Source organism: Eptatretus burgeri, chromosome 17 (assembly GCF_056783735.1).
Source record: "Eptatretus burgeri isolate ZD-2024b chromosome 17, Ebu_testis_v1, whole genome shotgun sequence".
In the NCBI taxonomy this organism is placed as follows: domain Eukaryota; kingdom Metazoa; phylum Chordata; class Myxini; order Myxiniformes; family Myxinidae; genus Eptatretus; species Eptatretus burgeri.
This window is the reverse complement of record NC_140977.1, coordinates 55,861,473-55,879,135: the sequence shown is the minus strand read 5'-3', so window position 1 is coordinate 55,879,135 and position 17,663 is coordinate 55,861,473. Positions and strand designations below refer to the sequence as shown.

At 44.3% G+C, this 17,663-nt stretch overlaps 1 protein-coding gene across 11 annotated transcripts in view; it reads left to right on the top strand.

Moving 5' to 3' along the window:
- Window positions 1-16,596, top strand: part of MADD (MAP kinase activating death domain) — a 140,499-nt gene extending 123,903 nt beyond the window's left edge. For 10 of the 11 annotated variants that reach the window (XM_085861113.1, XM_085861118.1, XM_085861124.1 and 7 more), the window contains 2 exons: window positions 8,516-8,562; window positions 15,702-16,596. In XM_085861113.1, the coding sequence (XP_085717239.1) occupies window positions 8,516-8,562; window positions 15,702-15,794 (140 nt within the window). In that variant the 3' untranslated portion in view covers window positions 15,795-16,596. The remainder of the gene's footprint in view (window positions 1-8,515; window positions 8,563-15,701) is intronic. The other variant, XM_085861123.1, reaches the window with a different exon arrangement.
- Window positions 16,597-17,663: the final 1,067 nt, after the last annotated feature.

Sequence of the window (17,663 nt, the reverse complement as noted above, 5' to 3'; positions counted from 1 at the left end):
CTCTTTCTCTTTCTCTCACCCCATCTCTCTTTCTCTTTCTCTCACCCCATCTCTCTTTCTCTTTCTCTCACCCCATCTCTCTTTCTCTTTCTCTCACCCCATCTCTCTTTCTCTTTCTCTCACCCCATCTCTCTCTCTCTCTCTCTCTCACCCCATCTCTCTCTCTCTCCCCCCCCCTCTCTCTCTCTGTCTCTCTCTCTCTCTCACCCCATCTCTCTCTCTCTCACCCCATCTCTCTCTCTCTCACCCCATCTCTCTCTCTCATATCCAATTGCACCTGAGAAGGTGAAGTTTTTGGAAACCCTCACTCTTATTCTGGAACTGGATCAGATGGCATAAGCACATGTGTCCTAACAATATGCTCTGCACTTGCTCTCTCTTTTCATCCGAAGTCTTATTCCATTTGCTTGGAAATCCACATGCCCCATATATATATATATATATATATATATATATATATATATATATATATATATATATATATATATATATATATATATATATAGATATATATATATATATATATATATATATATATATATATATATATATATATATATATATATATATATCTCTCTCTCTCTCTCTCTCTCTCTCTCTCTCTCTCTCTCTCTCTCTCTCTCAGAGAGGTATGGGATGGGGCGAGAGAGGGATGGGGTGAGAGAGAGAGAGGGTGAGGGAGAGAGGGAGAGATTGGGGACACCAGATTTGGAAGCAAACAGAATTGAGGCATTCAGCCTTCTCACGAGTGAATACATTGTCTGTTAACTGCCAAGCATCAGCAAGGTCTGCATCCTGCCTTACTCTCCAAAGGGTCTGCCGATGGAATCCAAGTCCAACTCCACACATGGCTTCCTGATTTCCTCTGCTCTCGTAGCCAACATGGGGCACTCAATGAAATTATTTCATCTCCTGTCCCTGTCAAGGCTGGAGTGCCCAAGGCAGTGTTCTGGGCCCAATCCTGTTCCTCGTCTTCATAAATGATCTTTCTGACTCTCTGGAAAATCCTCTTTTTCTCTTTGCTGATGACTCCACCGTTTGCCATGACCTTCCTCTTCCCCTTCTCAGACCTTAACAAAATCACAAACTGGTCAAACACTTGGAATGTTTCTTAACCCTGAGAAATCCCTCACAATTACTCTCTCTCCTAAAAAAAACATACCGCAAACCCTTCCCTATACTTTCTCGACAACCCTCTCAAAGAAGTCAGTCATTGAAACTCTTAGGTCTCACTCTGTCATGATCTCTCTTGGGCAAACCGCATTTCAAAGTTAACCTCCAGAGCCAGTCGCTGACTGGGCATCCTCCGTCCTTCCTGACACACCTGGCACACCTGACGACCTATCCAACTACAAGGTTTTAATTCACAGCTTGAAGGAATACTGCTCTCCACTCTGGGCTGGCACCCCTGCTTCACTGATGTTTCTGGCACCTGCCCAACCAGCTCCTTCTCTTTCTTAGTTTGCCGCCATGGAAACAAAGGCCTTCAAGATCATTGGAATCTCCCGTTATGTAGCTGATTCCATGGGCCTATCACTTTGCCATTGTCGACAGGTCAGTGGTCTGTCTGTCTTTCGCCCCCTTTCTGGTCTTGCACCCTCTGCCCTCTTTGTGCTATGGTGACACCTCCCCCCCCAAGAGATTTCTGAAGGGCATACACTGTCCACTCTCTCTCTCTATCGAGTGCAGCCTATGGCTGCTGGTTGCATCATTGGTTGGGACGCGGCTATGCCGCTGATGCAGTGTCCCCCTTACCAGTACGCTGGTACTCATTTTGCTGACCTCGGAAGGATGACAGGCTGAGTCAACCTCCTGGTGTATTTTAATTCAGCGGCCAACGGGGCTTGAACTCAGGACCCAAGGATCCCAAGCCACCACCCTCACCACTAAGCCAACACCAGGCTTACAAACTGTCCAAAAGCAACCCCCTTTTAGTAAAACTCCCCAAATCCATAATTACTGCTCATCTCCTCTCCTTCTTTCTCCCCCCCCCCCCAAACCTGTGGAACAAATTTGAACTGCTTGCATCTGTCGATACCACTTTGCATCACTTTCCACACAATCATCATAATCTGATGGTTACCATCACTCTGATGGTTACCATACCCAAGGAGTTGCTGTAGCTGTGTCCAATAAGCTGACCCCAATGATAATTGAGGTAACACCGGTCAACGAGCGTATTATGAGATTAAGGATTCGTCACTCCTCAGGTGTCATTTCCCTGGTCTCTGTTTATGCTCCGACTGAGGCGAGTGATCTCACCGTGAAGGATACATTCTACGCCACACTCGAGTCTGTGGTTGATCAGTGCCCCAGACGAGATACACTTCTAGTCTTGGGGGATTTCAATGCATCGACTGGAACTGATAGGGATGGTTATGAGGTGTGTGTTGGTCCCCTTGGGTCAGGAACTATGAACCAGAATAGCACTAAGTTCCTTGACTTTGCAAGAAGTCATGGACTTAGGGTGGCTGGTTCATGGTTTCAGCGCCCACAAGCTCATCGCTGGACTTGGTATTCCAACGCTGGCGGTGTGGTAAAGGAGATTGACCATGTCCTCATTGACGGTCGTTGGAGGATGATCCAGAACTGCAGGGTCTACCGGAGTGCTCAGTTCCTCAATACTGACCACAGGCTTGTTGTAGCAACTCTAAAGCTGCACCTTAAATCCTGGAGAATGGTACCATCCCAGCCTAGGCTGGATGTTGCCAAGCTCAGGGATGAGAGAGTAGCTGAGGAGTTTGCGAACAGGCTGAGTGGACACTTGGGGGGTCTGGGTGCTTTGGGGGTCCTGAAGAGTTGTGGAGCGCCTTCAAGACCACCGTCCTTGATGTTGCCGGTGGATGTCTTGGAACTCACCGCAGGGCAAAGAAGAATTTTGTCTCTCGAGGGACACTGGAGACCATTGATCAGAGTCGCAGGGCCAGGCTGAATGGCAGAGCTGAGCTGTTCAGGGAGCTGAGGCGTAAAACTGTACGTGCACTGAGGGTGGACAAGGAGGCCTATGTGCGAGGAATCTGTGAGGGGGTAGAGCATCACCTGTGGACAGGTGATTCTCGTCCCGCTTGCAGGGGAATTCGCGCATTACGTTCATCCAAGCCCATCCCTCGGAGCACTGCAGTTCGAGCAGAGAGTGGTCGGCTCTTGACAGAGGAGTCTGAAGTGAAGGCCCGCTGGGCCGGTTACTTTGAGCGGTTGTACCAGGCTGATCCCCCAGCTGTGGAGTTGGACGTCAAGGGTGTTACAATCCCTGTTGCTGACCCTCAAATCAACTGTGGTCCACCTTCGCTTGTGGAAACACGGGCTGCGGTGAACCAGTTGAAACGGGGCAAAGCTCCAGGGATCTGTGGCATCCATGCCAAACTTCTCAAGGCTGGTGGAAATGCTGCACTCGTGTCGTTGCATGCAGTTTTGTGCTCTGCCTGGAACACAGGCATCATCCCAACTGACTGGAAGAGGGGCCTTGTTGTCCCTCTCTGGAAAGGGAAGGGTGATCGCCAAGACTGCAACAACTACCGAGGGGTGACGCTGCTCTCAGTGCCGGGCAAGGTCTTTGCTCGGATAATTCTTGATAGAGTTCGCCACCATCTGCTTGAGCACCAGCGTCCAGAGCAGTCAGGCTTTACACCAAAGAGGTCAACGATTGACCGTATCCTTGCACTTGTGTCCTCACCGAATGCAGACGAGAGTTTCGACAGGGGCTGCTTGCAGCCTATGTTGATCTCTGTAAAGCGTTCGATTCAGTGAATCGGGATGTCCTCTGGAGGATTCTTGGTCTTCGTGGGGTGCCACCAAAACTTATCGATCTGATGTCTGAACTCTACTCTGGTACTGAGAGTGCTGTGAAGTGTGGTGGTACCACCTCTGACTTATTTCCAGTTGTTACTGGAGTTCGTCAGGGATGTGTACTTGCCCCCACACTTTTCAGCACTTGTATGGACTGGATTTTAGGGAGGATGTCGGAGAGATCAAGTTGCGGTGCATCGTTTGGGAATGTCAAGATCTCGGACCTTGATTTTGCAGACGATGCAGTCATCTTTGCGGAGACTTTAGACATCCTTTTGGGGGCCCTCGAGGTGCTGAATGAGGAGTCGGAGCCGCTGGGATTACGGGTTTCTTGGGTCAAAACTAAGATCCAGGCTTTCGGTGACATCTTGGATGCTGCTGTCCTGTCTGTGTCTGTTTGTGGTGAGGATGTTGAGGTGATGGAGAGATTCACTTACCTTGGCAGTGATATTCATGTCTCTGCTGGCTGCGAGTCAGAGGTCAATAGACATCTGGGTCGGGCCTGGGGAGTCATGGATTCACTGGATCATGGGGTGTGGCGCTGCCGGTACCTGTGCGGGAGGACGAAAGTCCGAGTCTTCAGGTCCTTGGTACTTCCAGTCTTGCTCTATGGGTGCGAGACTTGGACTCTGACCAAGGATCTGAGACGGAGACTTAATTCCTTTGGTACCAGGTCTCTTCGGAGAATCCTTGGCTATCGCTGGTCGGATTTTGTATCCAACGAGCGGTTGCTGAGAGAGACTCGGATGAGATTTGTTACCTGCATAGTCCGTGAGCGTCAGTTGCGGCTGTATGGACATGTGGCTCGTTTTCCTGACGCTGATCCTGCTTACCAGATTCTCTCAGCGAGGGAGTCTCATGAGTGGAGGAGGCCAGTGGGCCGACCACGTGCCTCATGGTTGCAGCAGGTTGACCATCATCTCAAGGAGATGGGGATGGGCCTGGCATCTGCCTGGGGGATGGCCAGACGGAGGCCCCTGGAGTACCGGCGGAAAGTGGACGCAGCGTCGCGCTGTTCTAGCACATGCTCCCATACCTGACCTGACCTGATCATAATCTCTCTTTAGATTTTTGATCTGAACATCAGTTCACTACATTTTTCTAAACTGAAGACGTGTAATTGCAGTGTTTTGGAGCAAAATCCGTCTTTGCCTGGATTTGTACAGATGAAGGAATAAATGATTAACAGCTGTGCTACAAATTCATCACAATAGTCAGGGATCCAAACTCAGAAAGGCCGCTATTTTAGGAGTTACCGGACACCGCTTCCTATACTTTGCAGGCCTCATTTTTTCTTTAGTTTAGTGTCTTAGGATTAATAATCAAGAGGCCTGCTCGGTCATCTCGATTGCGAACATCTCACAAATTGTATTTGAACATACGTACCCACCAAAAAATGGGTGTGATTTTCGGTATCACTAATTTTTCAAAAAACGTTTCATAAGTTCTTCAAATATCAAGTTAGACAGTTGATTTCAACCCCTTGTAAGAACGTTGGCATGGTCTTTCATATGCTGAGGTCACATGTGTCAAATTTCGCCAATTAGAGGTTGAAAAAAATTACGTTTCAGTGCAAATTGACCCCCAAAAATAGCTGAATCAGCATTAAATATGTTTTCATTCATTTTAAACTTGATTTTGTGCTCTCAAAATAACTTCTAGTAGATACAGTAAGGTCAATTAATATTCATTTAACATATATATATATATATATATATATATATATGTATATATATATGTATATATCTGTATTTGTTTGCCAATTACCTACCCTAAAATAGTGAATACAATTAAATTTAATACAATAAAGATTTTTGAAAAAAAATTACAAACTTTCCACACAAAAACATGATGGAGTTATCAAGGTATCAAGGGACAACAGCATGAAAAAGGTTGTTTCTACAATATACTGGATGTACACATCGCTTCCAGACAACCAACATACCATACAAAATACGAACGAAAGTGCAATACCCAAAGTAACTGGTTTGTACTACAGGCACATAAATACCCATTCAGCACGAAGCTACTGGGTTGATGGTATCACCGGGCGGGGACACATTGTCCACCAGCAGCGACACCCACCCAGTGATATAAATGTATTTATAAGTCAACCAACCCTAAAATAGTGAATATATATATTTTTATATAATATATATTTGTTAGAAACAGCTTTTAGCAAAACAAATTGGATACAAATTGATCAAATGTTTATCATAATGTATCATACTTTTTCATTTCAGATATGTACAAAATAATAATACATGTATATTGATTGAATAGAATTACACATTATACATGTGAATCGATGTTTAAATAATATTTGCAACTTGCATCTTGTCTCGCAGTTGCAGACAATAAAACGAATATTGGAGTTACAGTTAAAATATTGGACTGCAGTGTACATTTAGTTCATTCATCTTGATCACTATCGTCCCTGAAAGGAGCACACTTGGTGGGATTGCCCAAACATTTACATGCAATGACACAGTCGATACCAGCTGCAGCACAAGAGCAATTTCTTAAGCACTTGCTCTTGCTGCACTGGCAGTATCGCTTCTGCTTGGCTGTTGCAGGCTTTGGTGGTTTGTCCATCAGGATGGGAACTAAGTTTCCAGTCAGAATCTGTCTTCCAAATGATGTAGCGTCTGGCAAGTGGAGGGTGCTCCTGTGTGATCTTTTGCATGTTGCTATCTGGTATAGACCCCTGTACATATGATACTGGAAAGCGTTCTCAGTTAGGGGGAGTTTCCTTATGTCGACTTTGTTACGTCCAAAGAGATGGGCATGAAGTTGGTTGAGATCGCCACTGAAATCGCAGTGCAACTTAATGAAGAAAGCCCTACACGCAGTAACTACCTCTGGTGACACATTCAGGGAATCTTCTCCGAATTGAACCATTTCTGTGAGCTCAGATGCATGCAGCATGACTGTTTGGAAGGCTTTCCTCTTTCCTTTTCCGAATGCGTAACTAACCGTGTCACACCCACTCATTATATGACCACAGAGAAGCGCCGATGTCGCAAGTTGAACTGACAGATTATACTTTTCAGCAAGCACTGATGTGATTGTGTGACATGGGATGTACTTGGAGCCCTTATTCACCCACAGCTCTCTCAACCCAGGTATACGTACACTGTAATAAACAGCTAAGACGAGTATGCCTGTATCCGTTGCCTGAACAACACTACGTGTATATCCAAACTGGGACACACAATACGCAATATGAGCAAAGATGCGCGTGTCGGCTTCCTCGTGATCTTCACATTGCAGATCTGGTATCACATGCGATCCATCAGTTGTAATGACAACAGACTTGTCTGCTTCATTGGATATGCCACCGATAATCCGTTTCACACCTTGAGGCATTTCCTTGTGATGCGTGGTCCAGGAGTCTGCGAGGTAATTCTGTATTGCTGCTTTGTTTTTTTGGTTTGCAATGAATGGCTTCCAAGGTGGAATAGGTAAGTTGTCGTGTATCTCATATGTGCGGCTCGACTGCTGCGCTTGCTGTCGGCGAATTCGTTCCTCAACCTTCAGGCTCTTAGATGGTTCTAATCCCTTCTCGGTTAGTTTCTGTACTGTCTCAGCCGAGGACTGCTGGCAGATCACACATCGACCAAAGTCAGTGGACTGTCGCTTTTTTTCTTGCGTTCAGGTTCAGCCATTGTTCACACCTGCAAGTATATAATTTAAGTGTTCATTCACATGAAGGCATATGCATGTTAAATCAATAGATGTCTTAGTTCTTAATTAGTTCTTAATTATTTTATTCACAATCTTAACTAACTGTATACTTGTAATCGTGGGTCCCATCTTCCGGATCAATAGGTAGATACACGATGTGTCTGTGGAGTGTCGTACTGCTATGCAACGCACAACCTGATATACATATATTAATGTCGAAACGATCATAATCTGTAATAAATATGTGTTAGAAACCTGTTGCTCATGTTGTGTGCACATCCAAACCACCATTCCAGCAAGAAAAAAGTGTGGTTTACCGTTATCTGCAAAATAATGTTCATTGTATATACAATATACATGTATATGTATGTGTATGAACACATGTACATGTATTTATATTCGGTATTATTATTATAATGACGACCAGTGGTCCCTATTGCATCTACTATGTCCCTTTGACAACATAATAATAATATTAGTTGTATTATTGATTTTAAGACAAATGAAAACAATATTTATTGCTGATTTAGCAAATTTTACAGGCAATTTGGACTGAAAAAAAATCATTTTTTCAACCTCTAATTGACAAAACTTGACACATTTGGCCTCAGCATATGAAGGATCATGCCAAAGTCCTTACTAGGGGTTGAAATTAACTGTCCAACTTGACATTTGAGGAAATTATGAAACATTTTCTGAAAAATTAGTGATACCGAAAATCGCACTCATTTTTTGGTGAGTACCTATGTTCAAATACAATTTGTGATGTGTTCGCAATCGAGATGCCCGAGCAGGCCTCTTGATTGTTCATCCTGAGACACCAAACTAAAGAAAAAACGAGGCCTGCAAAGTATAGGAAGTGGTGTCTGGTCCATCTTAAAATCATGGTTCTGGATCCCTGACTACAAATGTAATCTGACTATCACAATATTTTTTGTTTTTGTTAGTGTGAAATAAAATTTTTTTTATCCTGCCTGAAAAGAAAAGGGGGCCTGAATCACAAATATATCTCCTTCTGTTTACATTTTCTTCCCTCCAACAGTTCCGGAAGCTAAAGAAGTGGTAATCCACAAGTTCAAGACACCAATGGTATGTTCCCTTGCACAGGGGGTGGGAAATGCAGGAAACAAGAAATTGTTTTGGGAAATGGGGGCCGGTGGGGTTGGGGGGGGGGGTTGGTGGACGTGGGAATCATGAATTTTCCACAATTTCCCCCCCCCTCAATTTTTATGAGTGGGTAGGGGGAGGGACTGCCCGTGCTCACAATCTCGTGCCCGTCCTTCCCGGCCCTCTCCCTCTCTCGTGCCTTCCCCCTGGCTCCCTCTCACATGTGCCTATCCCGGTTCCCCCCTCCCCCTCTCCTGCGTGTGCCTGCCCCTCCCTCTAGCGCTACCCCCTTCTCTCACTCCTCCCCTCTTGCATGCATGTGCCTGCCCCCTCCCTCTAGCCCCACCCCTTCTAGCCCCTTGCCTTACTCATTCCCCCAACTCACTTCCGGTTCCGGTTTTTGAGGCGATGGTAGGTTCTCTCCAGGGGTCTCTGTTGGCTTTCCCAAAGATAAGTTTCCAGTCGTCGTTTGCCATGTTCTAACTTTTTATTTTGTTGCCTCCATGTTTACTGTGTTCCGAGTTCGGTTTTGTTTCAAAACTTGTGCCAATTTGGTGAGTTTTTGTCGATATTTTTATATCTGGTTTCTCTGACACTGACCTGTCTTTGTGCACAATCATGTTCATTTGTATCTTCTCCTTACTACTATCAGTTTTTAGGTCATCTCGTTGTTAAAGATGACCTAATAAAACCAGTCTCGATGTCCGTCCATACGTACATATGTCCCATTTTTTTCTTCCGATTTTCTTGATATTTGGTATCTGGGTAGATGTTGATGAGGGATGCACGACGATTTGACCTTTGACCCGATTGAAGGTCAACGTCAACGTCAAAGTCACTCCAAAGTTGTGAAATCGTCAATTTTCAAAATCTATCTCCTCCGCCGTTTATGATCCATCCGATCTTCGAAATTCCTTCAGATTCTGATAATATGGAACGATATCTAAATTTGGTTGGGCCGGTTTTTTGAAATTTGTCCTGGTTATCGAGTCACGCACATGTCTTCAAAGTTGGAAAAATCGTCGATGTGATATGGTCAAAAAAAATTCGCCTGATCTTGATGAAACTTGGTATGTAGGTAGGGGTCGATGAGTGATGCACGACGGTATGACTTCTGACACGATTGAAGGTCAAGGTCAAGGCCACTCCAAAGTTGCAAAATCGTCCATTTTCAAAATCTATCTCCTCCGCCGTTTATGATCCGATCTTCGAAATTTCTTCGGATTCTGATAATATGGAACAATATCTAAATTTGGTCGGGCCGTTTTTTTTTTTTTAATTTGTCCTGGTTATCGAGTCACGTGTCTTCAAAGTTGGAAAAATCGTGGATGTGATACGGTCAAAAAAAATTCGCCCGATCTTGATGAAACTTGGTATGGAGGAAGGGGTCGATGAGTGATGCACGACGGTATGACTTTAGACCTGATTGAAGGTCAATGTCAAGGTCACCGATGCTGTAAATTTGTGAAATCATCCATTGTCAAAATATAATCCGCCATTTATGACTCAGAAATGCAGTTTGATTTCTGAGGTCCGGTTTCTATCCTTTTGAAGACGCATTGATCATAAATGTTCCAAATCAACCATTTTCAAAATCTATCTCCGGATAACTCAGAAATGTAGTTTGATTTCTGAGGTTTTCTATCCTTTTTACTCCTGGGCTTTTGTCTGTACGTTGAACCAAAAGACGAGACTACATCTAAGCCATTTTAAGCCGATCAGAGATCCACATTTACAAAGCTTCAGAGATGACAGTCACCCCCAACTGGGGGTAATTTTTATTTTCTCCACTTTTCTGTCCATCCTCCTCCTTTCCCTCCCAACTATACCCTCTGTTTCATGTCTTAAGATATATATATATATATATATATATATATATATATATATATTACCGTTTTTACAGCCATTTTTCCCTGCTGTGCAGGGGTTGGGCTTTTTCTTGAGGCAATGTTTTATGGCCGGATGCCCTTCCTGACGCCAACCCTGGTCGCCTCTTACGACACACAGGGATATGGTACACCTATTCCAACCGGGGCATACACCGGGACCAGTACACTGGTGATCATTTTGCCGACCTCGGAAGGATGACAGGCTGAGTCAACCCCCTGGTGTTAATTCAGCAGTCAACGGGGCTTGAACTCAGGACCCTGGGATCCCAAGCCGCCACCCTAACCACTAAGCCAACACCAGGCTTCATATATATATATATATATATATATATATATATATATATATATATATATATATATATATATATATATATATATATATATATATATATATATATATATATATATATATATATATATATATATATATATATAATCTTCTTCTTCTTTCAGCTGCTCCCATTAGGGGTCGCCACAGCGGATCATCCGTATAATCCGCATAGTGATTTGGCACATGTTTTACGCCGGATGCCCTTCCTGACGCAACCCTGGTTGCCTCTTACGACACAGGGATATGGTACACCTATTTTAACCGGGGTATACACCGGCCCAGTATACTGGTACTCATTTCGCCGACCTTGGAAGGATGACAGGCTGAGTCAACCCCCTGGTGTATTAATTCAGTGGCCCAACGGGGCTTGAACTCAGGACCTTTTGGATCCCAAGCCGCTGCCCTAACCACTGCACCAACACCAGGTATGTGTATATGTATGTATATATATATATATATATATATATATATATATATATATATATATATATATATATATATATATATATATATATATATATATATATATATATATATATATATATATATATATATATATATATATATATATATATCCCTTCTCACCTTTTCCCCCCACTTAACCACGTGACTTCCTGGACCGACTCTTCTTCTTCGTATTATTTCTCCTCCATCTTTCCTGCCAATCCCACTCTGATTGTGAAGGTTTTCACCACACACCTTCATGCCTTTTCATCAAACTTTTCCTTTACTCTTCCCCCCTCTTCCTTAATCTAAAAAACAAAAAAATGCTTCAACTTCACCTCTTTGCCCGGTTATTCAACTTCCTGTATTCAATTCGACCTTTTTCATCCCGTGTCTAAAAATTCCATCTGTCACAACGCTTCCTTTCTCCACTCTGTCAATTATTCTGCTCTCCATCCATCTTCCAATGTATTTAAACGAATCTCTCACCTACAATTTTTTAAAATCCCATTTTACACTACTTGTTTATCTTCCGTTATTAATCGTTTTTTTTTTCCAACTTCAGTGCACATTCATCCCACCTTCTTAAATCTACCTCCTCCTAACTCCTTCCCTGTTATGCCCTCTCCTTACCCCTCCCATCTTGCCCCCCATCATAGCATCTCTCCACTGTCCTCTGCCTTACTAACAGATCCCCATCTGATATCCCAATCTGTATGGTTTTCAAATGTCTCGCACTGACATTCAACACACCGCTCAATATCTCTATCATGCTCTTTTTTTTCCTCTCATCACATTTCTTCCCATCCCTTGAAATCTTGTCCCTTACCCCACCTGCTCTGACATCTACCATACCACTACCCAGTCTCATCCTCCCCCTCTCCCCACCCCTCCCTTCTCTCTCCCTCCTCCATGATCGTGCCTGCTCTCATCTCCCCTCCCTCTCAAAGCTTCCCTCTCACCCCTCCCTCTCAATTCAGCCACCTCCTCTCTCTTCAAAGCAAGCTTCACTCTTTCCCCCCTCCACCCCCCCACCCCTGCCATCTCCCCCACACCTTTCTCCCTCAATTCTCCACCCTCACCCTTCTCCCCCAAATGTACCCCCTCACCCCTCCACTTCAAATCTCCCACCCCTCCCCATTCTCAAAGCTGTCCCCCCCTCAATTTTTGTTCCTCTCCCACACACTCCCATCTCCACAATACCTCCACCCATTCCTATCCTAACCCTCTCCCCACCCATCCCTTCTCCCTCCTCCCTCATTGCTGTGCCGCTCTCATCATCTCCCCTCTCCCTCAAAGCTACCCTCTCTCTCTCCCCCGTCACCCCTCCCATTCAATTCTTGCCCCTCACTCCATCTTCTCAAAGCTGCCAACCCCCAACCTCTCACTTCCAGCTCATTCCTCCACCTCCTCCAATCTCCCACTTCCCTTTTCCCCCTCTCTTATTACTCCCCATCTGACCCTCTACCCTCACACTTATACAATCTGTCATCAACTGTCAACTCTCACTACCTCCACCTCTCCTCCCTCACACTACCCTCCCCTCCCTCTTCCGAAACAGTGTGGACCTCAAACATCCAGGGCCGTCGCTCTAACTTGACCGATCTCTTCATGCAGGTCGCCACTGACAAACCAGACACAATCTGTGTAACAGAAACTTTCCTCCTTCAAGACGTCTCTGACTCCCTAGGGCCTAGGATCTCTCCCTGATTACTCCCTCCTCCGGTATGACAGACCTGAGCCCCGTCCTGGTGGCGGAGTTGTTCTCTTTATCAAAAACTCTATTCCTCACTTCCCATGCACTGTCCTCACTCCTCCACACCCTCAGGAATACCTCTGGCTACAACTTCCCCTTTGCTCCCATCTCATGTTTATATGTGTGTTGTACCATCTACAAAACAGTGATGACTCCATTTACATCTCACTCGCAGAAAACATCGACCAACTTCTATTCTCTCATCCAAATTCTCTCTTCCTCATATGTGGTAACTTCAATTGCCATCATGCCCGTTGGCTTGGTGTGGGTACCTCTCTCACCTGCCATGGCACTTCAGCAAAGGACTTCTGAGATTCATTGCGACTGACTCAATCTGTCAATTTCCTGACCCAGATCTCAGCCAACAGTACTCCATCTCTTCAGAAGTTGATTTTGACCAATTTCCCAGAAGATGTCTACTGTTCTTCTGCTCCAATCGGTTCATCTATTGATATGCTTGTTAAAGCGGTCATCTCTCTAGCTGTTATTCGAAAACCACCTCAGCGTCGACGAGTCTTGCACTTCACTTGGGCCGACTGGCAGGGTCTTCAAACAGTCTTTAAACTTCTCAACTGGTCTCCCATTTCCACTTTCTCTGACATCAACTCGTCCTGGGAATTCTTTCAAACAAATTTCTGTGTCTCTGTGTCCTTTTCTCCTGACAAGGTGGAGATCTTGCTGTCCAACATAGACTCAGATTCTGCAACCGGTCCAGATGGCATTAGCCCACATGTTCTAAAAACCTGCTCCTCTGCTCTTGCTCACCCTCTCTCTGTTCCATTCACCCTTTCATTTTCTAAGCCATCTGCTTGGAAATCAGCAAACATTACCGCTCTGCATAAAAGGTGCAAAAACTGATTCCTGCAATTACAGACCAATCAGCCTCCTCCCAATCATCAGCAAGATCATGGAATCCATCATCACTTCTGACTTCAAATCCTTCCTCTTCTCTAATGGCTTGATTTCCGATAATTTGGATTCAGACCAGGTCACTCTACTCTGGACATGCCACTTCTGCTTTCCCAACAATGGATGGAGGTTCTCAATGCCAGACATGAGATCAGAGCCATCTCCCGAGACATATTGCGAGCTTTCGATATGGTCTTGCATCCCGCACTGCTCAACAACCTCTCTTCTTGTGGTGTCCAAGTCAATCTCCACTCATGTCTCGCAGACTTCCTCTCCTGTTGCAGTCAATGCATGGCTGTTAATGGAAGTCTCTCATCTCCTCTTCCCATCCAGGCTGGAGTTCCTCAAGGCAGTGTTCTTGGCCCTGTGCTTTTTTTCTGGTTTTCATCAATGATCTCTCAGACTCTCTGGAAAATCCTCTTTATAGCTTTGTTGTTGACTCCACCATCTTCCGTACCATTCTCTCTTCTCTCTGATTGGCAGGCAGCAGCCTCTTCACACTCTGCAGGCCTGCATTAAATCACAAGCCTGTAACACATTTGGAATATGTCTTTCAATCCTGACAAATCTTACACCCTAACCATGTCTTTCCGAAAGATCCGTCTGGAACCCACCCCACCCCACCCCCCCACCCACCACCCCAATTTTACTTTCTCAACAATCCCCTTGAAAAATTCCTTTCATTCAAGCTTTTGGGTCACACTATCTGCCACGATCTTTCCTGGGAAAGATACCTCTTCAAACTGACCTCCAAAACCAGTTGCTGACTGGGCATCCTACGTCATGCAAAGTCCTTCCTTGGTACACCTGAGCTTCTAATAATTTACAAAGCTTTCATCCACAGTCTGATGGAGTAATGCTCCACCCTCTGGGGTGGTGCTGCTGCCTCTCACCCAGCTCAACTTCACGCTGTGGAACCCAAGGCTTTCAGGATCATTTTTTTTATCCTGCCTGAAAAGAAAAGGGGGCCTGAATCACAAATATATCGCATTCTGTTTACATTTTCTTCCCTCCAACAGTTCCAGAAGCTAAAGAAGTGGTAATCCACAAGTTTCATTTCATTTCATTTCAGCCTCCCACGATGAGGCTGAGTCTTTGGGTGTCTCACTTTCTCACCACAGGCAGGTCAGTGGTCTTTCTGTCTTCTACCATCTCTTCTCCGGCCTTGACCCCCCTGCTCCGTTTGTAATCTGTCCCTGCTATATTTCCTCATAGCTCTCAATGTCTTCCAAAAACCCCCTTCTGGTGAAACTGCCAAAATCAAGAATCACTGCTCACCTTCACTTTTTCATTCCTCTTTATTTCCTCCCTCTGGAACAAACTCTTACTTCTCTCTTCAGCTCTTCAAAGCAGCTGTTCACCACCATCTCAGATCTTCCCTCATCCAAAATCTTGATCTTTATGACCCCCTTTAATCCACCCCAAACCCACCTCCTTCAAATTCCCTGTTTTCCTTCCTGAAAGTCCCTGTAGTACCATCTTGTTTACCCCGTGTTCCCCGCCATATCCCTCTCCCTTCCACAGATATCCTATTGTCTTTGTTCCCCACTATTTTGTGCTTCCCTCTCCTACCCCTTTTGTCTCCTGCTTTGTTATATGCTTCTGTGTATTAGCTATTACATGAGCCTTTACTTGGAACACAAAAAAATCCTCCCCCTCCCATACCCCAAAATCCCATCCTCACTTTTGCTTGCCCCTCTCTCCCCCTTGCCCTTGATACATTTTAAATCTAAATCGCACCTTTTATTTTGACTCAAAAAAATCACAAAGGTGTGTACGTGTGTTCCTGCAGGCTCATGAGATTTGTTATGCCGTGCTTTGTCTGTTCTCCTACGTTGCTGCTGTGAGAGGTAAAGAGCAGGATTTGGTTGTGAAGTTGCAGTGAAGTCTCAAACGCTCCATCCAACCTTATATTGGAGGGGTTTCGGTTCCAACCATATTCCTGATTCCCTTCACTTCCAATGTTTTTCTTCTTTTTTTTTTTTTCCTTACATCTATAACCTTAAACCAAACCTGTACTACATAGTTACTAAAAGGCTCCATTGTTGAAATGATGAGTTGTGTTTATCTCCCAAACTGTTTTGCATCGATTGTTTCTTACCATTGTGGAAACAGATTTTGGCAAATGTGCTCACTTGTTTAAAGAAAACGAGGTAAGGGGGATGAGAGAAGCGATTGACTAGAATCGGATATCCACAACACCACTTCAAACTACTCGACGAAGACTGACAGAACTCGATTTAGACAACCCCTTGAAATGAATGGCTTTCTACTGTATCTGACATGGTAATTCCCCCATCACTGAGCTTTTCATTGGACTATGCCAGAGGCTTAGGATAGTTGGTTAGTTTGTCGTGCTTTAAATACAACTTGCTGTGTACAGTTTGTAGGTTTCTGGTGTCAACTTCACAACTCGTGTTTGTACATGTGGCAGTGTCTGTACCATGTCTGACTGGTATTCATGTCCACAATCGGGTGCAATTCCTTCCAAATCCGTGCACAAAAAAGTGTGAAACATGATGTGATTTCATTTTGACGAATGAGGCAGGAGCCAATGTTTAATTTTTCAAACCAAATAAAACAAGATAAAAATTTTAACATTTTTCATTCTGAATGTACGCGTACATTTTCCTTGGATATATGATCAATGATTGTTTCATCGTCAATAAAACTTCCTTAAGCCTGAACCATTGGTTTTTGAAGTAGGTGTATGATAATTTACTTCGTTAAGACAATCTGATTGTTTGTTACCTTTGCCACCAAAGGTGAAGGAGGTTTTCACCCCCTCTCTGTCTGTTTGCGTGCAGGATATCTCAAGAAGTTGTGGACGGATCCAGATGAAATTTTGTGGACAAGTTCGGTGTGTGACAAGGACAAACTGATTAGATTTTGGTGAAGATCCAGATCTGACTACTAGAATTATAAAAGTGATTCTTCACCACTGATAGGTGGAGCCAAAAATGATATATAGTACGATATCTCAAAAAGTTGCGGACGGATTTGGACGAAACTTGGTGGACAGGTTGGGTGTGTTGTAAGGATGAATTATTTAGATTTTTGTGAAGATCCGAATCTGGACCCGGATCCAATAATTATTTAATTTTTATAAGTGATTCTTCACCATTGACAGATAGGGCCAAAAATGATATAGTACTGTATAGTATGATATTTCAAAAATGTATTGGGCCCGATATGTTCTCATGGATCAGGCATTACATGGCGGAGGTATGCGCTCTACTGAGTGTCCTTCTAGTTTACTTCTGTTAAACATTGTCTAAACAATTTGAGGAATTTGATTGGGTTTTCTGTGGACCTATAATTGTGACAGTCAAGGTATGCAAAAGGTATTACCAACAAGGTTAAATGTTCAACAGGGGAAACAGGTGCACAGCGAATGAGGGTTATCTGTTCACTCTGTTGATTGAATGGTTAACACTCAAGAGGTAAACTTGGTTCAGTGAAATCCACTACACCTCGTCTTCCACTACTCTCCTTCATACACACCTATTCCACGCTATAATCTAAGATTAAGGTAGAGCAAGATGAAAAGTGAAGTTTCCTACTTCACTTTTCACTCCACTTTGACAAAGGGTTTTAGAAAAACAGTTCCTAAAGGCATGGATACCAAGTCCATCGCAATGAGTAGGTGAGCTCTCGCTACAAATTCCTGCCCTAACTCGTCGAATGTCAGGCCTGGCCAGCCGGTAAGTGGAATCTTGGGCCAATCTTCCCCCGGCCGATGACCACAAGAAAA